Consider the following 22907-nt stretch of genomic DNA (forward strand, 5'->3'; position numbering starts at 1 on the left):
GATGAGACAAATTAAGCTGTACTCACGTGCCCTTGCTCAATTTGTGTTGTCGATGATTTACCTTCTACAAAAACTGATCTGCCCGTGTCTCGCACCCCCAGAAAGGGTTAAGAACCACTGCCCGTAGGTTCGACTCGGGCTGAATGAGTTCCTGGCTTACAGAGATATTTACGATTTGTGTTTTAAAGAGCTGATATTTGGCACCGAGTCCCCTAGGTCGACTCCGACTTAAATAGGTTGCCTTGTGCGGTGTATCAAGGTCAGCATTAGGCCCGAGTGTGCTGCTGGCCACACCACCCCCACAAGTCGTGCTGCCCTTAATAGGCGCTCGCTAACAGTGGACGCCTATTAACGAAGTGTGTAGGACTTGCTGTGTGTGCGTGTGCACGTGTGTGTGCTGTGTACGGGAGTGTGGTTGTTTATTTCACCTTTATTTAACCAGGTTAAATACAGCCCTTTAGGTCAGCAAAAATAAATCACCACGCACACAATAGGACATAGTACAATACAACACTTTACAAACAATTACAATGGTCAATGGCATTGTCTTCTATCGGAGCTTTGAATTCAGACAGTGATAGCCTCTTCTCGAGTTTTAAAATGTTTTGTAATTCATTCCAGGACCAAGCAGCATGATAGTAAAGTTATTCCTTCCCACATTTTAGGGCTTTGCCCTGCGAACTTTGAAGGTGTCGTGTTCGACGTGTTTGAGGCTGAGTCGACCTAGGGGAGGACCGGGACCGGTTCAGATCATCGTCACCGGTGTCAGCCGTGAGCGGGGAATCGAACCCGGGTCGCCGGGATTGTAATAGCCGATGGCTCACACACAGACAAAGATAAAGATCCCCTGTATAGCCTTAACAGACTGTAGGGGCAAGTGCTGTTAGCGAGCACCTATGAAGGCCAGAACGGTACACGAGGGGGTGGGTGGCCAGCACCACGCTCGACCGCCTTTGTCTCCCCAGTGGCGATGTTTACACACCGCATCGGGTACTCATTTGAGGCTGAGTCGACCTAGGGGAGGCCCGGGACCGGTTCAGATAAGCGTCACTGGGTGTTGGCCGTGAGCGGGGAATCGAACCCGGGTCGCCAGGTTTGTAGCGCAGCGCGCTAACCGCTACACTACCGCTCACACACAGACACACACCCACACAGACACACACTCACACAGACACACACTCACACAGACACAGTCACACACGCCTCGCTCGCTCGACCACACACCCCCAGCGTCACACGCTGGGCACGTGCACGTCGGTGTCGTGGAATGTGAACAACGCACACGATGTTTCTCCCATTCTTCCCGTGTGCACCGCCCTCGCACCCAAAGACAAAGATCCCCCGTGTAGACCTCACAGACTGTCGGGGCAAGTGCTGTTCGCGAGCGAGCACCCATGAAGGCCGGAACGGCACACGAAGGGCTAGAGACTGGAGACTCACACACACACTCTCACACTCTCTCACATACTCTCACACTCCCAGCGTTGACACGGTGAGCGCGTGCTGGTCCGAGTCGTGGAGCACGATAACAATGTGTGCGATTTTGATTTAAAGCTTTCGTGACTGCAGGGATTCATCTTCTTGGTTCTTTCGGTAAAGTCAAGTAGAAGGGAAATAATAAAATAATAAAAATAAAACAATTAAATCATTCTCACGACGTTTCGGCCACAACGCAAGCAGCCGAAACGTCGTTTTATTTTATTTTATTATTTCCCTTCTACGTGACTTTACCGAAAGAACCAAGAAGATTAATCTCTGCAGTCACGAAAGCTTTAAATTGAAATGTGTGCGACGTTTCTCCATTGTTCGCGAGCTTGGCCCGAACACCCAAAACCCTCCACGCGCAGTCCAAGCTCCCCCCCCCCGACGACTCGGTCAGCAAAGGCGTCTGCGATGAAGAGCTCTGCTGGTGTCATGTCACGTGCGAGGCGATTCATGGCACCCCCCCCCCCTCCAATAGCAGAGCGGTTCGTGTTGATGATGGGTTTCGTGTTTAAACTTTGATACCGGAACAAAACAACTAATGCCGAAGTATTTGAGCGATGCGTTACCGTGTGAGATTTGAGCGCGGTTTGTAGAAAGACGAGTTGTTCTATTATTTTGTTTATTTACCCCACGAATGCCCTCCGCTGAGTCTGAAGCCTGAGAAGAGAAGCTGGCGTTTTGGGATGTTAGCTCATTTCCTTGACGGCTATGTTTTGTCGAATTTTAAAAACGTCGGCTTCTCTTTGGCTCAGAGGCAACGTGAAGAATGCTCATATCGAGTTTGTTGTCGGCCCGATGTTCAATATCTGTGAGCGCGTTCGAGGTGGCGACTTCTCCACATTCCTTTGCCAGGGTTCCACAGCTGTCTAGCCACACGGTTCACCCCGTATTTACACCATTGGAACCCAGTGCGCCTTTTGGCGTCATCTGGTCCAACACCATGTGAGGCTAGGCTCTAAGAAAAGCTGTCTCGGGTGTGGACCAATCAATTTCAAGGACAGTGCATACATTATCAGAGTTGTGTTTTTTGTTTGCATTCCGACCGCAGGTATTGTGGTCAATGCAAACATGACTCCTTGTAAAAAAGGTGTCAGTTTTGTTGCCAGATAAAAGGGTAAAAAAACAATTATCTTACCCCGTATTCTTGTACGAGGAAATTGAGTTCTCAGGTCCATACGTCGTACAGCCGTTTCAATACGGGCAAACACAAATGTAGTCTATGTGTTTGTGTTTCTCCCTTGTGATGGACTTTGTAGGATGAACGTTGAGATTTATAATGGCACGGAGTGACCAATAAGGTCTGAATTGGTCTGTGATAAGGGAGGGCACTGATAAGGGGTTGCCAGCTATGGGATGGAGTCCGTTCACAGGCTGGCCACTGTCGACTTGAACAAGATCATCGTTACCCTCGCTTTATCGGCCCGAAAGAGATCATGGGCTGGGTCAACCCCTGATTATTGAGACTGCTGTTGTTGTATTGTATGACATTTAATTATGCCCATTGAGGAAACATCTATAGAGACGCGAGAATTGAAAAGTGCGCGTCGAGGAAGATTTGAAGCAAGTATTCATATTCTTAGGTTTTTTCGGTAAAGTCACGTAGGTAAAAATTTTAAATTAATAAAAGTAAAATAAAAATAAAATGAAAATCACGACGTTTCGGAGGCAACACAAGCTTCCACCTGAAGACGGAAGCTTGTGTTGCCTCCGAAACGTCGTGATTTTTATTTATTTTTAATTTTTTACCGACGTGACTTTACCGAAAAAACCTAAGAATATGCCAGAAGACGCGTGCTTGATTTTACCCCGAAAGGCAGAACGAGGAACACGTGGACGAGAGAGCACAGAGAGGCAGGTTGATGACAACTTCCGATATTGTGAAGCCACTGCAGCCGTGCACTTTTAAGCCATCAGATTGAAAACGTATTTAATTGGAGCCGCTTTTTGTGTTTAGTTTGTTGTCCTTCCCATCACACCTCAGATTAGCACAATGAGATGTGTACGGTGCGAAAGAAGTTCAACGTACGACAGTATACACTACGCTTTTATATACTCCTATACACTACTACACACTATAATACACTATACTACTTTACACTACACTTTTATACACTACTATACACTACACACTATAATACACTATACACTACACTTCTATACACTAAACTACTTTACACTACATTACGCTTTAATACACTACTATACACGACACACTATAATACACTATACACTACTATACACTACACAATATAATACACTATACACTACATTTCTATACACCACACCACTATACGAGATTGAAAACGAATGTCTTTACTGCTTTGTGTGTTTAGTTTGTTGTCCTTCCCCCGCACCTCCGATTAGCGTGCTTGTCTACGTACGGTGTGAAAGAAGTTCAACACACAGTCCAGGACATGCATCATCCCAAAAGGTGGACTTGGACAGGACGCGTCGCGGCTAGAGGAGGAAGAGGATGATGATGATGGTCGAGATTAAGAGCGGAGCGGCAGCCAAAGAATAGAGAACGTAGAACCGAGGAGATGGAGCGACTAAATCAGGTTTAGCGCCGCGTGGATTGTTGCACCGTAGGATCATTTGAGGTGGCGGCAGCGGCGGCTTGAGGAGGCCTTCATCCAGCAGTGGATAGATCGTGGCTGATGATGATAACGTTTAACAATATCGCGGCGATGGTGACAATGATAATGATGGTGAAAAATGCCCATTTATCAGGGAGGCTCCTGTAATGTATTGGGCGGCCCAGTTAGCCTCTATCGATGTTCATCCCTCGTGGGGAACGCTGAACCCCCCCATCTGTGTTGGATCTCAGCGAGAGCCACTCATCAATTATGAATGACAAAGAACCCGCCCGGCTCGAGTGACGCTCGATCGACCACGGCCGCTGTGCGCACGAGGCGCTCCTTGTGACGTGGGACCCTCACGAGACGCTCCTTGTGACGTGGCACCCTCACGAGACGCTCTTTGTGACGTGGCGCCCTCACGAAGCGCTCTTTGTGACGTGGCACCCTCACGAGACGCTCCTTGTGACGTGGCACCCTCACGAGACGCTCTTTGTGACGTGGCACCCTCACGAGACGCTCTTTGTGACGTGGCGCCCTCACGAAGCGCTCTTTGTGACGTGGAGCCCTCACGAGACGTTCTTTGTGACGTGGCACCCTCACGAAGCGCTCTTTGTGACGTGGAGCCCTCACGAGACGTTCTTTGTGACGTGGCACCCTCACGAAGCGCTCTTTGTGACGTGGAGCCCTCACGAGACGTTCTTTGTGACGTGGCACCCTCACGAAGCGCTCTTTGTGACGTGGAGCCCTCACGAGACGCTCTTTGTGACGTGGCACCCTCACGAGGCGCAAAGCTGCCGGCAGCCGCTCAACACGAGCGCGGCTGCTCCAAACGCGCGCGCGTTTGTGTCACGTAAACCTCACTACTGCAGCGCACCGGTGTGGCCCAATACGTGCGCGGTCGCCTTCGTCTCCCCACGCCTGATGGCGACGTCACTGATTATTCATTTTGGGCTGAGTCGATCTAGTGGGGTCCCCACACCAAGTCCACGTGATCTATACTCACAGCAACTGCATGAGTTAATGTGTTAGGCTTTGATGTCGAATTAGTTTTTCGTGCGCGTCTTTCATCATCACCATCATCACCCTCTCCATGAATTATTTCTAAACAATCGCGCGCACACGCATGGGACACGTAAAGACCACACGTGGACAAAAACAAAGACTCCCCGTATAGCCTCAACAGACTGTTGGGGCAAGTGCTGTTCGCGAGTACCTATGAAGGCCGGCACGGTACACGAGGGAGTGGGTGGCCAGCACCACGCCCGGTCACCTTTGTCTCCCCAGTGGCGATGTTTACACACCGTACCAAGTACTCATTTGAGGCTCAGTCGACCTAGGGGAGGCCCAGGACCGATTCAGATAATCGTCACCGGTGTTGACCGTGAGCGGGAATCGAACTCGGGTCACCAGAGTCGTAGTGCAGCGTAGCGCTACACGACCGCTCCCCACCACACACGTACACACACGTGGACACACACACACGTGGACACACGCACACACACGTGGACACACACACACGTGGACACACACACACGTGGACACATACACACGTGGACACACACACGTGGACACACGTGCATTACGGTGCACTAGCAGTCGCAACAGACACGTGCTGTCCCACGTCTCGTTCGTGTATACAAACCTAAAACATCTCTACTACCCGCACGAAGAAAGAAAACAAATATATATTTGTCTTCAAATGTCGAGTCGCAACAAATAAACTGCGGAAACACACGGTTGTGGTGGGAGGGGGAGAAGTCATATCCGCAAGGTTTTTTTTTTTCCCCCAAACCCTTTGTGATTTGTTTTTAAACAAACACGGAGAGCCACATGGCGACTTCGGGGACACGAGACCCACCGAGGTGAGGGCGAGAATACAACTCGGCCTTGCTCAGGAAGGGGAGCCCAGGAATGTGTTTACTACTACAGGGATGATACTCCCACCACCCACATTTACATCTCCCCCTTTGACACGCACACCCCGCTTAGCGCGGGGGGATGCGTGCCTGGAAACGGGAGCCCTGGGCGAATCAGCGCCACACGGGGTCATTATAGCATAGGCCCCATTGAGATGCGTTCCCGACATCGTAATTTATCACCTACGACCAACGCCTTCGGGGTCCATTGAGTTATTGGAACAATACGGGAATGATAAACATGATTTATAAATACTCTTAGGTTTTTTCGGTAAAGTCACGTAGGTAAACATTTTTAATTACAATTAATAAAAGTAAATAAAATAATTATATTTTTTACCTACGTGACTTTAATGAAAAAACCTAAGAGTATGAATCCTTGCAGTCACGAAAGCTTCAAATCTGGAATAAATGATTTATAAATCCGCTGTATGGGTTAGCGCTAAACGGGTGTGTGCGTGTGCGTCGCTCCACACTCGCGTCGCTGACGGCATCGTCCGTCTGTTCTCGTTATCCGTCGTCTCTCAGCCTTCGCCTCCATCACCACCACTACCTCCACCACCTGTAAATCGTTTCGATGGACGTCGTTTCGATATTCGTCGTCGCACTTTAACAAGAAAGGCATCTCCGACGTGAGCCCAGGGGCAGTGCTGTAGTGCCGCTGAAAAGTCAGCACACACACACACAGGGTTTCATCTTCTTGGTTCTTTCGGTAAAGTCACGTAGAAGGGAAATAATAAAATAATATAAATAAAAACAATAAAAACTCTCACGACGTTTCGACTGCAACACAAGCAATAATCATCAGGTGTGAAATCTGTGGATGATGGAGTTTTCTCCGGGTCCTCCGGTTTTTCCCTTCACATTTAGAATCCACATTCGTTTAGAGTATTTGGCTGTTATAAATTCCCAGATGATGATGAGCCACTTCGCTGAGCAATCATTTGTGCCCAGGTCGCTTCTAAAAAAAGAGCGGTACAGCTCAGTGGGACCTTAACTGGTAAAATAAAAAATAGTTTTAAAATATATTATGGTGACGATGACCGTGCTGTGGTGTGATTGTATCCATCCTGACGATGATGACAGTGGAGATGATGAGGATGACGGTGAGTTATGATGTATCCTGTTTAATAGTGGTGATGGTGATGACACATGCCGTAATGATCATGTTGATGTATGTGACGGTGATGTATGTGATGGTGATGTGAAGCATTGATGATGGTGATGTGTGTGATGGTGATGTTCGTGATGTATCTAATGGTGATGTATGTGATGGTGATGTATGTGATGGTGATGTACGTGATGGAGATGTTCGTGATGTATGTGATGGTGATCTATGTAATAGTGATGTTCGTTATGTGTCTAATGGTGATGTATGTGATGGTGATGTATGTGATGGTGATGTACGTGATGGTGATGTTAAGCATTGATGATGGTGATGTATATGTGATGTGTATGTGATGGTGATGTTCGTGTTGTATGTGATGATGGTGATGTATGTGATGGTGATGTATGTGAGATGGTGATGTTCGTGATGTATGTGATGGTGATGTATGTGATGGTGATGTATGTGATGGTGATGTACGTGATGGTGATGTTAGCATTGATGATGGTGATGTATATGTGATGTGTATGTGATGGTGATGTTCGTGTTGTATGTGATGATGGTGATGTATGTGATGGTGATGTATGTGTGATGGTGATGTTCGTGATGTATGTGATGGTGATGTATTTGGTGGTGATGTATGTGTGATGGTGATGTATGTGATGGTGATGTATGTGTGATGGTGATGTATGTATGATGGTGATGTATGTGATGGTGATGTATGTGATGATGGTGATTTATGTATGATGGTGATGTATGTGATGGTGATGTATGTGATGGTGATGTATGTGATGGTGATGTATGTGATGGTGATGTATGTGTGATGGTGATGTATGTGTGATGGTGATGTGTATGTGATGGTGATGTATGTGATGGTGATGTATGTGATGGTGATGTATGTGATGGTGATGTATGTGATGGTGATGTATGTGATGATGCTGTATGTGATGGTGATGTATGTGTGATGGTGATGTATGTGTGATGGTGATGTGTATGTGATGGTGATGTATGTGATGGATGATGATGTATGTGATGGTGATGTATGTGTGATGGTGATGTATGTGAGATGGTGATGTGTATGTGATGGTGATGTATGTGTGATGGTGATGTATGTGTGATGGTGATGTGTATGTGATGGTGATGTATGTGATGGATGATGATGTATGTGATGGTGATGTATGTGTGATGGTGATGTATGTGAGATGGTGATGTGTATGTGATGGTGATGTATGTGATGGTGATGTATGTGATGGTGATGTTAAGCATTGATGATGGTGATGTATGTGATGGTGATGTATGTGATGGTGATGCACGCGATGGTGATGTATGTGTGATGGTGATGTATGTGTGATGATGTATGTGATGGTGATGTTAAGCATTGATGATGGTGATGTATGTGATGGTGATGCACGTGATGGTGATGCACGCGATGGTGATGTATGTGATGGGTGATGATGATGAACATCACGTGATGTGTCACCCCCCCCCCCCCCCAGGTAGGGGGCGGGTCCCCGTGCGGGGCGCGCGCTCTGCCCTTATAAGGGAATCGCGCGCGCCCCGCCACGATTTCCGGCCTCCGCGCAGATTCGGAATCGACGGTCGCGCTCCTAAATCGACACCGGCGATTCCTCTCGCCACCCCTGTTCGAAATCGAACCCTCCCCGTGTTCACTCGTTGAAGTTTTCTCGCCCCCCGCTGGATTTCTGCATCACGCAACTACGAGAAGGGGGGGGGCAATGAATTAGGCGGGGGGGGGGGGGGCCTTCGTCCAGCAGTGGATTGAGAATGGCTCCTAGCTTTAGCCCGATCCCTTCCCGCGTGCCACCAACATTGGGTAGAGGCGCAGCCCTGCAATTGCCCTCTCGCGCCACTGCGGTGGCTGGGAGATGTGAACTCCCTCGCCTGCTCGACAGGAGGGCGTTGTTGGGTGATTGAGATTATTTTGGTTGCTATGAAATGCCCGAATGATGGGGCTGACGTCACGCAATTTTGGAGGATTTTTGACTCCCTCCTCGTCACATGGCGTCACAAAAAGTCAGACCCCCCTCAAATATGACGTCACAAAGCTTTGCCCCCCCCCCCCCAAAAAAAAATAAACATGCTTCAAATCGCTTTAAACTATTGTCATTTTAGTGCGTATTTAATGTGGCGCTGCACTCTTGATGTTGTAGGAGAAAACATTTATTACAAAGTCTATTTAATTAAGTAGAACGTGTTGTCTATATTTATTTAAAGTTGCGCATTTTTATGTGACGTCACATTTCTCACCCCCCCCCTCCCTCATCACACATCGTCACAAATGTCTGACCCCCCCCCCCCCCCTATCTAGAATACAAAAAAAGTTTAGTTTTTAGTTGAAATAGTTTAAGAGACCAGGTTAGAAGTCCTCATTTGCAACATAAATCCTGGCTTATCTAAACAGCAACAGCAAAGCTTAAATATACGCTGCCAAACGTGGTGGTGTTCATTCAGACGCTGTCTCCCCGACAGCCCTGTTCTTCACCTGAGGACGGCTGCTTGCGTTGTGGCCGAAACGTCGTGAGAATTGTATTTTAATATGTTTTATTTTTATTATTTTATTATTTCCCTTCTACGTGACTTTACCGAAAGAACCAAGAAGATGAATCCCTGCAGTCACGAAAGCTTTAAATCGAAATTTAACAGCAAGGCTGTTAAAGTTGAAGGCGTAAATTCTAACTTGAGAGCTTTGGCAGGCCACGTGGTCACCACAGAAGCGGTGGTCAACACTGCTGACGATGGCAGTCAGAGGAGGGAAACCAGCCACATCAGCTACAGATACCGGGTGGATTGTTAGACACCGGGTGGATTGTTAGACACCGGTGGATTGTTAGACACTGGGTGGATTGTTAGATACCGGGTGGATTATGAGACACTGGGTGGATTGTTAGACACCGGTGGATTGTTAGACACCGGGTGGATTGTTAGACACTGGGTGGATTGTTAGACACCGGGTGGATTGTTAGACACTGGGTGGATTGTTAGACACTGGTGGATTGTTAGACATTGGGTGGATTGTTAGACACTGGTGGATTGTTAGACACTGGGTGGATTGTTAGACACTGGTGGATTGTTAGACACTGGGTGGATTGTTAGACACTGGTGGATTGTTAGACACTGGGTGGATTGTTAGACACTGGTGGATTGTTAGACGCCGGGTGGATTGTTAGACACTGGTGGATTGTTAGACACTGGGTGGATTGTTAGACACTGGTGGATTGTTAGACACTGGGTGGATTGTGAGACACTGGTGGATTGTGAGACACTGGTGGATTGTTAGACACTGGGTGGATTGTTAGACACTGGTGGATTGACAGACACCGGGTGGATTGTTAGACACTGGTGGATTGTTAGACACTGGTGGATTGTTAGACACTGGTGGATTGACAGACACCGGGTGGATTGTTAGACACTGGTGGATTGTTAGACACTGGTGGATTGTTAGACACTGGGTGGATTGTTAGACACTGGTGGATTGTTAGACACTGGGTGGATTGTGAGACACTGGTGGATTGTTAGACACTGGTGGATTGTTAGACACGGGTGGATTGTGAGACACTGGTGGATTGTTAGACACTGGTGGATTGTTAGACACCGGGTGGATTGTGAGACACTGGGTGGATTGTTAGACACTGGTGGATTGACAGACACCGAGTGGATTGTTAGACACTGGTGGATTGTTAGATACTGGGTGGATTGTTAGATACTGGGTGGATTGTTAGACACTGGTGGATTGTTAGATACTGGGTGGATTGTTAGACACTGGTGGATTGTGAGACACTGGGTGGATTGTTAGACACTGGTGGATTGACAGACACCGAGTGGATTGATAGACACTGGTGGATTGTTAGATACTGGGTGGATTGTTAGACAATGGTGGATTGATAGACACTGGGTGGATTGTTAGATGCCGGGTGGATTGTTAGACGCTGGGTGGATTGTTAGACACTGGGTGGATTGTTAAACACTGGGTAGATTGTTAGACACCGGGTGGATTGTGAGACACTGGTGGATTGTTAGACGCTGGGTGGATTGTGAGACACCGGGTGGATTGTTAGACACTGGTGGATTGTTAGACGCTGGGTGGATTGTGAGACACCGGGTGGATTGTTAGACACTTGGTGGATTGTTAGATACCGGGTGGATTGTTAGACACTGGTGGATTGTTAGACAATGGTGGATTGTTAGACACTTGGTGGATTGTTAGACACTGGGTGGATTGTTAGATACCGGGTGGATTGTGAGACACTGGTGGATTGTTAGACACCGGGTGGATTGTTAGACACCGGGTGGATTGTTAGACACTGGGTGGATTGTTAGACACTGGGTGGATTGTTAGACACTGGTGGATTGTTAGACGCCGGGTGGATTGTTAGACACTGGGTGGATTGTTAGACACTGGGTGGATTGTTAGACACTGGTGGATTGTTAGACGCCGGGTGGATTGTTAGACACTGGTGGATTGTTAGACACTGGGTGGATTGTTAGACGCCGGGTGGATTGTTAGACACTGGGTGGATTGTTAGACACTGGGTGGATTGTTAGACACTGGGTGGATTGTTAGACGCCGGGTGGATTGTTAGACACTGGGTGGATTGTTAGACACTGGGTGGATTGTTAGACACTGGTGGATTGTCAGACACTGGGTGGATTGTTAGACACCGGGTGGATTGTTAGACACTGGTGGATTGTTAGACACTGGTGGATTGATAGACACTGGGTGGATTGTTAGACACCGGGTGGATTGTTAGACACCGGGTGGATTGTTAGACACTGGTGGATTGTTAGACACTGGTGGATTGATAGACACTGGGTGGATTGTTAGACACCGGGTGGATTGTTAGACACCGGGTGGATTGTTAGACACTGGGTGGATTGTTAGACACTGGTGGATTGATAGACACTGGGTGGATTGTTAGACACTGGGTGGATTGTTAGACACCGGGTGGATTGATAGACACCGGGTGGATTGTTAGACACTGGGTGGATTGTTAGACACTGGGTGGATTGTTAGACACTGGTGGATTGTTAGGGACCGGGTGGATTGTTAGACACTGGTGGATTGTTAGCCAATGGTGGATTGTTAGACACCGGGTGGATTGTTAGACACTGGGTGGATTGTTAGACACCGGGTGGATTGTTAGACACCGGGTGGATTGTTAGACACCGGGTGGATTGTTAGACACTGGTGGATTGTTAGACACCGGGTGGATTGTTAGACACTGGTGGATTGTTAGACAATGGTGGATTGTTAGACAATGGTGGATTGTTAGACACCGGGTGGATTGTTAGACACCGGGTGGATTGTTAGACACCGGGTGGATTGTTAGACACTGGGTGGATTGTTAGACACTGGTGGATTGTTAGACACCGGGTGGATTGTTAGACACCGGGTGGATTGTTAGACACTGGTGGATTGTTAGACACTGGTGGATTGATAGACACTGGGTGGATTGTTAGACACCGGGTGGATTGTTAGACACTGGTGGATTGTTAGGTGTTAAGATGTTCAAACCCACCACGTCTGCTCAACTACACAGACAAGGGCGTGTTGTCACACGCATTAGATGATGATGCTGAAGCTTCTGCGAATACTGCTGATGCTGATGCTCACGCAGACGAGACGCCTTGCAGTTGGGCGTCTATTTCGTGTCTGGAGATCTTAAACCCGCCAACAAGGGTGCACGATCATCATTTCTATTTCAATGTCTTGATACAGGCTAAAGGGTCCCATCGCTAAACACAAGAATGGTGGCATTGAATGATGAAGGTGAATAGGTGTGCATGTTGTTAATGTTCTTATAGGTGCGTAGTAACGCGCCCTTACTTTAATTCTAGCGACACAGAATAAACCATCGGGGCGAATCAAAGGCAATAACATCAATACTCTTTGGTTTTTTCTGTAAAGTCACGTAAACAGGAAAATAAATTAAATCACGACGTTTCGGAGGCAAACACAAGCTTCCGTCTTCAGATGGAACCGTCACAGCAAAATTGCTACGTGACTTTACCGAAAAAAAACAAAGAGTTTGGACCCTTGCAGTGACGAAAACTTCAAATCTCGAAGCAAAACTTCAAACAGCCAACACGCGTCTCGATGTGAAGCCCTGTAATCGAATGGCACGATTCGAGTTTCGATTTGCACGGAATCGGATCGATCCACACCCTTAACTGAAAGCTTCTTTGGTAGCGTGGATTGGAAGCCGCCAACCTCAGAGGCGTGAGAGCAGCCACAGCAGCAGCAGAAGCATCATCATCAGCAGCAGTAGTAGTATCGTCATCAGCAGCAGCAGCAGCATCATCAGCTCATACACGGACCACCACAAGAATCTACACGTGGAGCAATTCCGTTCCGGATCAACTTTATCAAGTCTGCAGAAGGGGAAACAGAATTGATACTTTTCTCGCATCTCTCTCTCTCATCTCTCAACTTTGTCGTCGTCGTCGTCGTTGAAGCTTCACAATGGCTTCGAATTTCAACAAAGGGCCGGCCTACGGTCTCTCAGCGGAGGTGAAGAACCGGGTGAGTTCAGCAGCAGCATCATCATCATCATCACCCGGTAGTTTAAATAAACAGCTGTAAGCGCGTCTTATTATTCGATACTAATGCGTGTTAAGTTTGAATCGTGATGGTAACTTGGGTCGCTGGAGTGGTGCGCAGCGTCTTAAAGTAAGTGGTGTGTGTGAAGGATTGTTACAAATATGTGATTGTGGTAAAGTGGAAGGTGAAACGTGGAGGGGGGTAAAATGCTGCTTGTGAGTTTTTTTTTTCATGGTAAATCTGGCGAAGTTATTACACGTGTATATACCTGGTAAGTTATTACACGTGTATATAACCTGGTTGGGCTGGGATATGATGCCAATTGTCTGTACATTTGAGTCGTTTTCGATGTTTGTATCCGTGAGTGCATGCGTATGTAGTGTAGTGTGTAGTGATTGTAGTCACAGAGGAGCGGTGGTGGTTCGGTTAGCGCGCTACACAACGAACCCGGCAGACATCCGAGTTCGATTCCAGCTCACGGCCACCACCAGCGACGATTATCGCAACCTGTCCTGGGACTCCCCTAGGTTGACTCGGCCTCAAACGAGTACCGTGCGCGGTGTGTAGTGGTGCTGGCCACCCCACCACTTCGCATATCTGTCAACCCCTTTGAGTGCTCAATCTTATTACAGACCAACTCAGACCCTATTGATCACCCCGTGCCCCTATAGATCTCAACGTTTATCCTACAGTGTCCCATCACAAGGGAGAAACACACAAACAAATAGACAGCAATGTTGTTTTTGCCCTTATTGAATCGGTTACCTGAATACTCAATCCCCGCTGTACAAGAATACGGAGGTTAAAGCGTGTGGGTTGACAGCACTTGCCCCAGCAGTCTGTTGAGGCTACGCGGGGGATCTTTGTCTTTGTGTGCGTGGTGCATTCCAGACGGCCCCGTTTCATCTTCCCACCCTGCTGCTTTCTCCCAGAATGGGTTCCTGGCAGTGGACTGTCATTGGGGATTGATTCAGCTTCATTCATTGAGCCAAGTGGTGGAAATTACACGTTCCCATCGCCAATGTTGACAGTGGTTAGTGGGTTGTATCGCACCCATGGGTGATGATGTTGTATGGGTCGCGTTGACCTCCGAACGAGAAGTCTACCAAGGCCGTCTCACTCGACCTCAACTCCACATTAGTGTGGCCGGGGCCAGGTACAATCGTGGTGCATGCTTTAGCGACCCTGAGGATTGGCGATTGTTGACGATGATTGGTGGGAGGCTAGGTTGGTTGGCGCTGTGGTGGCTATGAGATGTTGACTACCTCGCCTGGTACACGGGAGGTCGTGGGTTCAATCCTGACTCTGATGTCTGCTGTATATTTGTAGTTTGCGTGTCTCTCTCATCATCATCATCACGGTGGCTATGAGATGTTAACTCCCTCGCCTGGTATACAGGAGGTCGTGGGTTAGATCCTGACCCTGATGTCTGCTGTATACTAGGAGTTTGCGTGTCTCTCTCATCATCATAATCACGGTGGCTAGGCGATGTTAACTGCCTTGCCAGGTATACAGGAGGTCGTGGGTTCAATCCTGACCCTGATGTCTGCTGTATATTTAGAGTTTGCGTGTCTCTCATCTTCATCATCACGGTGGCTAGGCGATGTTAACTGCCTTGCCAGGTATACAGGAGGTCGTGGGTTCAATCCTGACCCTGATGTCTGCTGTATATTTAGAGTTTGCGTGTCTCTCATCATCATCACGGTGGCTAGGCGATGTTAACTGCCTTGCCAGGTATACAGGAGGTCGTGGGTTCAATCCTGACCCTGATGTCTGCTGTATATTTAGAGTTTGCGTGTCTCTCATCATCATCACGGTGGCTAGGCGATGTTAACTGCCTTGCCAGGTATACAGGAGGTCGTGGGTTCAATCCTGACCCTGATGTCTGCTGTATATTTAGAGTTTGCGTGTCTCTCATCTTCATCATCACGGTGGCTAGGCGATGTTAACTGCCTTGCCAGGTATACAGGAGGTCGTGGGTTCAATCCTGACCCTGATGTCTGCTTTATATTTAGAGTTTGCGTGTCTCTCATCATCATCACGGTGGCTAGGCGATGTTTGACTGCCTTGCCAGGTATACAGGAGGTCGTGGGTTCAATCCTGACCCTGATGTCTGCTTTATATTTAGAGTTTGCGTGTCTCTCATCATCATCACGGTGGCTAGGCGATGTTTGACTGCCTTGCCAGGTACACAGGAGGTCGTGGGTTAGATCCTGACCCTGATGTCTGCTGTATATTTAGAGTTTGCGTGTCTTTCTCTTTCTCTGTGGATTTTTTTTCTCCGTGTCCTCTGGTTTTTTCCCTCCACATTTCATAATCATCAACACCACGACGCGTTTAGAGTAATTTAGGTCGCTATAAATGTCCACATGACGACAGGCCACTTCGTTGGGCAATCATTTATGGCTGGCTCGCCTCTGTAAAAGAACTATATAGGCTCTGTGTGCCTTGCCTGGTCAAACAAAGCATTGTTTAGTTTAGTTTTAGTGAGGAAAACATGTAAGAGGGGCTTGGGGAGGACACCTAAGCGAGCAAGGGTTGTAGCGGCTGATGGACAAGACTGGTGACGGAATGGCAGCGGAAGAGGTCAACAACTCCTGACAATGATCTCCCTCCTGACATGGAGATGGAGCAGTGAAATACTATAAACCCTGTCGTTTGTTGAGTCCTGCAGCCCAGACTGAGTTGTATTCCTGCCCCCTACCCACAGGAATGTACCGACTCATTCCTGTGATGTAATAATGCGAATTGTTATCGCACTTCCAAGTTTCGATATAACGCTCGGAATGCCCCGAAATGTCATTTTTATTTTCATTTAAAGTAGTTTGAGAGTCGGCGAACATCGCACGGAGGAGCCGTGGATATCAAACACTGCCATGCTGCCCGCCGAGGTCACGGCTAACGTCAGTGGTACTGAGGCCCTCTCCCACTCCCCCTCCTTCCTTCCTTTCATTCCTTCACCGGCCCGCATTGACCAGCGTGGTGAAGTATGGTCAACGTCCACCATGACCGGACAATGTGCCGCGCTTTAACGAAAACTTTGCACCGTTTCAGAGTCGCCGGGCAAAGTTTCCGTGCACCTCTTGGCAAGGTCAAGACTATGATGAGATTGGCTATGGTGGTGGTTGAACAGAAGAACGATAACAACGTCTCTGTGCGTGCGTCCATTTCCTGCCCTTCGTGAGGAGAACTTTCAACGTCGACACGACGTCGCCTCATAGCGTGGCTTGGTTGACGAGACGAGAGCCAAACTTAAGTGGCAAGTCGCAAGTTAAACACCACCACCATCATCCCCCCCTCACTAACAACACAAACCAGGGCTGATCCATTTGTAGATGCCCCATTGCTCTCTGATGGCTTCTGGGGGGGCGCTCGGCTTAGGCGATGGAAATTCATGGTGACCACGTTGCCTTGAAGAGGAGGGAGAATGTTGGGAGGCTCGATACGTGCATTGACGTTGAGGCTTTGTTAACAAACAAACAAAAAGCTTTCTCCTAATGTTTTCCGATTATTCTGGTGGGGTATCTATAAATTGACCGCCCCGTGACAACGTCGTGGCAACGTTGTTGTTGTTGGAATGCGGTTTGAGATTTCGTCTCAACGCAACGTTTCACGTTGACTGGGCCTTGGTACCGTGACGGTGGCTTAACGCTTATAACCACACCGAGGCAATTGTTGGCATGCGTGAGTGCCTCGGGCACCACAAACAACAACAACAAACGTAACGCCACTTTGCCACAACGACTGCTGTACAAGTAGGGACGGTGGTGGTGGTTGTTGTTGTTGTGTCACCAGATGGAGCAGTGGCTGCTACATTGTACCCTGCCACTCCTTGGCAGTGCGTGCTGCAATTGAGGCCTGCGTCACTTGGCAACAGGACGCGGTTGCATCACGCTGGCTTCAACATTCAGCATGAACCCACTGATTTGTTTACTCTTTGTGCCCCCTTCCTCCCCCACCCCCCCACGGTAAACACGTCAACAAGCGTGGGGCCAACGTTGTTGACTGCGTGGTTGGAAGCGGTGGAGCAACGTTGGGTCAACGTCCGACGTTGTACCGGGAAGGTCTGCTGTGTGTGACGCACTGAACAGGGGGTTGCAAGCAAGCGGGGCCCAATCCGTTCGGAAATCAGAATATTTGTCCATACTGGAGGAATCCGATGAGCTTTGAAGCTCTTTTTGTCCAGTAGGGGTGGGGTCAGAACGTTGGAACAACAAACAATGCACAAAACTCGAGAGTGTATGAAAGTTAAATCAAATAACTTTTTTTATTTAAAGCTTTCGTGACTGCAGGGATTCATATTCTTGGTTAGTTCGGTAAAGTCGCGTAGAAGGGAAATAATAAAATAATAAAAATATAAAACAATAACCATTCTCACGACGTTTCGACTGCAACACAAGCAGTCATCATCAGGTGTGAAATCCACAGCAAGAGAATTTGAAAAAAAACCTTTTTGTTTCATCTTACCAGGTAAAGCACGCCTCGGTGTGCTTTACCTGGTAAGCTCTTATCTTCTTTTTCAGAGGCGACCTGGCTCACAAACGACAGCTCAACGAGGTGGCTTGTCGCGTGGGTATTTACTGCAGCCAAAATAATCCTGAATAATCTTGAACGCATCCCGTCAGCCGTGCGCCCCGTATCAATCCTGCCACGGGAACTTAGGCGGTTGCATTTTTTACGCGTTGTGTTATTCACACATTTACCAGCGCCTCGCTGTAATTATTCACGAGCCATTGTGTGCGCGTGTGTGTCCATTGGCAAAACACATGCTGGCTGTCGCGCGGAGCAAAAGACGGATGGTTAAATATTCATAAACATTCCGAACTGGAAACAAAGCTCCGGCCACAACGACGCTTCTCCCCAACAGAAAATGGTGCCGGTCGCACATTTATCCCCCTGTCACGTAAACAATACAAACCCTCCGTAATTCAGTATTTTTTTGGGGTTGGATCGCGTAAATCGATACGCGATCTAACCCAAAAAACCTGTATATTGGTCGCGAAAGCCTCCGTGCTTCAAATACAAACCCTTACCAATCGGCCGCGTCGAGTGGTGGCGGGTTTAGCGACCACACACTTAAATTTAATGCAAAACTTTATCATGGGCCAATATCGGTCGCGAGAGCCGATGTGTTAAACTGACATTTAGCTCTGTGGACTTGGGGTGAGGAACCTATCCCGCCTAGAGCTGGGAGAACCGACTACTTGATTACCGATAATCCGGTCGATTGCGTGAACAGTTAAATGAACTGGACATCTCTTGTCAAGTTATCCCGAACTAATGTTGGAAATTCCTTGTGTTTATGACAGGGCCCAGGTTGTTCTGACAAAACGACATCACCGTTGACTTTCCCCACCGAGACCCCTCGACAGGTGGTGAAGCTTCTGGATTAAGTTGACCCTGGTCAGGATTCGAACTTGTAACTCTTGCGGTTACAATTTTCTCTGTGGGTGATAATCGGCCATTGTCATGCACGCCAACCCCCAAAGGGTTCAATTGGTGTCCTCCCCACCCCTCTGATTAGCGCGGTTGGCTACGTACGGTGCGAAAGAAGTTCAGCGTACGTACAGTACACGCGTTGGGAAACACCCAAGGAACAGAGGGAGAAACCCCAAGGAACCGAGAGTCGATCCCCACAAGAAACTGAGGCACCGAAACGTTTAACTCTCACTTGGGCAAGGAAGGGAAAGTGTTGCTTCTGGTCAAAATTGTGGAGGTGGGTCACTGAATGAGTTTGCGTGGCAGCAGTGGGTTGTGGGTTAATGTCCAACAATGAGTAACCCCCCCCCCCCCTCCCCTCCTGAGCAATAACCTTGGGAACGTTGTTTTTGTTCCCCCCCCCCCCCCCCGCTTGTTTTTCGAGGAGCAAGGTTGCGAGTAAGTCCCCTTGCTTGCATACGAGCTGAGCCATTGGCGGCAGCAGCAGCTGCTGGTGAGACGCTGCGATTGAATAGTGCCGAGTGCGCGAACAACAACAACAACAACCAACAACAACAACCATCGCATGCGATTCCATTGCACGGCCACGAAAAGCGCCCAACATTGTTTGGAACCCCGCGAGTCTCTTTTAAGGGTGGTAAATCCTTGAGCCTTGATGTGTGTGTGTGCGCATTCTCGGTCAATTAGAATATTTATTTGTGCTGCTGGAGGAATCCGATGAGCTGCAAGCCTCGTTTTTTCACACACGTCCACCGCTGGGCGAAGGTCTTCCCAAGCCACCACCGTCTCTGCCACACGGCCCTGTGATGCGCTGATCCACCTCGTGCCTGCGCACTGAGCTGGTTCCACCGTTCGAGCTTGGCAGACGCTTTCTTTCGACGTGTCTACTACATTATATTTGTTTTTTTTTGCATATACGCTTCGGTACTGCTACTCCCTCACTGCGTTTTCATTTCTCCTCCCGTCGCCCCAGATCTCCCTTGGGACGGATGCATTCTGGTCTCCCTTGGAACACTTTCTTTTCTTAGTGTATCCTCGGCTCGTAACGGCCTCCCTACCACTACTACTGCAGCACACGGCTCTTTATTCAATCCACTGCTGGACGAAGGGAATTCCCATGGCGGTAGTTTGAGCAAACTTAACTAGCACCGGCTTGATGGAGTGGGTGAGGAACCCAAGACGGCTTCAGATGTTACTCGCCACTGACGTTAGCCCCGGCCGGCAATCGTTACTCGGAATGCCGGGTTCATAGCACAGTGCGCTCACCACTGTACCACGACTCCACCCACATTACTACTCCTGCTGCAGCTGCTGCGGTTTAATGGTTAGCAGAGGGTCAATTCTGTCCACTCGAAAATATAAATGGTTACACCACAGTGGGTTCCTCCAGCAGGGTCGCGTGTTGCGGGACGGTTAGCGCTACGCTTTGCTACAAACCCGGCGGCCCCGAGTTCGATTCACGCTGGCAGCCAAGACCAGTGACGATTATCTGAACCGGTCCTGGTCATTCCTTAGGTAGACCCGGCCTCAAATGAGTACCTAGTGTGTAAATACATCGCCACTGGGGAGTCCAAGGCGGCCGGGCGTGGTGCTGGCCACCCACCCCCTAGTGTGCCGTGCCGGCCTTCACAGGTGCTGCTCGCTAACAGCATGTGCCCCAACAAGCCTATCACGGCTTTACCAGGGAGTTGTCTTTATGCGAGTGCTCCCACTTCTCTCGAGACGTCTGGCCGGCACGAAGGAGTCTGCCAAATACTCCCTCCAAGGGCTCCCCAGGTCTATAATTTATGGGAGGCCCTTCTGCCAGCACTGGCTTTGAGCAAGCAATTGCAGGGCTGCCACCATTACTTCTCTTTTTTTTTACTCTTCTCGGTGGGGCTCTCGGCGTGCTCAAATGGTCCAGTCGTGGCTGTGCCGGTCAAACAGCACGCACGAAGAACGCCAAAATAGCGATGCTGTGACGCTGGACTTGGACTGCGCTGCCGTGTTTTTTTCCCTCGTAAGATGAGGTACGGCGCGTGTCAACACGTCGCAGGGCCCTAATCATCCGTGAAACATAATAATAATTATGATTTGACTTTCTGTTTGTCTGTTTGCCAGCCCTTGGAGTCTTGGCGTCACTTTTAGGGGTGAAACGGCAAACGCACGGCGGATTGCGTTAGAGCAGCCGCAGCTGCAGCTCCATAAAGCACCTCTTGTGTTTGTAAGGGAACACACAAAGTGTTCCTGAATGCTCTTGTGTGTGTAGTGTGCGCACAGTCCACGTGTGTCTAGCTTCGCCGGCCCGTCTCGAAATCGTAACATCGAGAGTTTGAGTCCTGGTTGGCGATTGACACGGCCTATCGTCCCTCCTGATGCCGATTTTTTTTAATGAGTATTGCATTGTGGGGAAGTCGGCAACGGGAGACCTCTGCATTCATATACTGATCCCCTCAATGGGAACGTGGAATTTCCACCGTGGGGCCATGATCCGCTTATGGATGTAAGTGCCGCCGCATTGCTCATTTGACCAAGGAGATTAACCGTTTTAATTCTCTTTCACCGCTTGATTGTTATCTATTTGGTAGGGGACCTTGAATATACCTCGCTATCCCGATCGCCTTCACGAAATATCTACGAATACAATTCGCGTAACAAACAGAGGCCTTCAGTTGTGACGTACGTTGAAATTGCACCCCGCTAAGGCGTAAGATAGATTTAACAAAATTAGTAAAATAAAAAATTGAGCTCCAACGAACAAGCGGGCACAGCCCGTCGTTCAGATGTGTGGTGCATCGTCGTTTTCAGAGTTGGGCCAATTGCTTGCGGTGGCTGTTGAAGTCACCCGCGTCTGTAGCAGCGGCTGCTTGCAGATGTGGTGATGGCCACTCCTAATTCGAGGTATAAATTGGTGACCACGTGTTTGAGCCACGGTGGCGAGATGTTAACTACCTCGCCTGGTGTGCAGGAAGACGTGGGTTCGATCCTGACCCTGGCACCTGTATATTTGGACTTTGCATGTTCTCCCCGTAGTCGCATGGATTTTTCTCCATTTTCTTCCGGTTTTTCCCTCCACATTTCGAATCAACATTCGTTTAGAGTATTTGGCTGCTATAAATGTCCACATGCTAAGCCACTTTGTTGTTGAGCTATCATTTTTGGTAGCCAGGTCGCGTCTGACAAAGAGCTACATAGCTCAGTGGGCCTTACTTGGTAAAATATAAAATAGTTTAGTTTTAGTACGAATGTACGTTGAACTTTTTTCGCACCGTACGTAGCCAACCGTGCTCGCCGGAGGTGCGGGGCCAATCGTGAAGTGACCAACTGTGACGGTTACTGTCGCTTTTGCCGTCGCTTGTGACGGTGGCCTTGATAGCGTAGTCCCAACAGAGGAGCATCTTAAGCCCGGCTCGTACTGCAATTAGCTTAACAAAACACTGAAAATTACCTTTGCAACAAGTTGTATTGAAGACCTGTGGGTCGATGCAAGTTGCCTTACTCACAGTAGATTGTGTTAAACTAATTAGTTGGCGGTGTCGCTGCTGCTGCGTTGGCAGTTTACACAAGCACAGACATTAGCAAAAACTGAACGCATTTGTTCATCACACTGTGGCTTTAAAATAATAAATAATCGGTGGCGTTTTGGGCAATGAGCCTTGTTCATCACTAGACCATGTTGAGCATTCTCAAGTTTTGGTTCAAATGCCAAGGGCTCCCAAAAGCCAGAGCAAAGTAAATGTATCAAAGATCAGTAAGAGCAGCGGGAGAAATGTTCCAAGCCATTCGGCACGGCTGCCTCGTTGAGAACATTTCAGTGTTGTTATGATTATTAGGACACATCAGGC

General features: G+C 48.5%; 1 protein-coding gene across 1 annotated transcript in view; it reads left to right on the top strand.

Moving 5' to 3' along the window:
* Nucleotides 1–13290: 13290 nt before the first annotated feature.
* Nucleotides 13291–22907, top strand: part of LOC133350351 (calponin-2-like) — a 45146-nt gene continuing 35529 nt past the window's right edge. Inside the window, exon 1 of the mRNA XM_061564645.1 lies at nucleotides 13291–13626. Coding sequence (XP_061420629.1) covers nucleotides 13567–13626 — 60 coding nt within the window. The 5' untranslated portion in view covers nucleotides 13291–13566. The remainder of the gene's footprint in view (nucleotides 13627–22907) is intronic.

This window comes from Lethenteron reissneri, chromosome 4 (assembly GCF_015708825.2).
Source record: "Lethenteron reissneri isolate LAM-NWPU_2019-01 chromosome 4, ASM1570882v1, whole genome shotgun sequence".
Lineage (NCBI taxonomy): Eukaryota > Metazoa > Chordata > Hyperoartia > Petromyzontiformes > Petromyzontidae > Lethenteron > Lethenteron reissneri.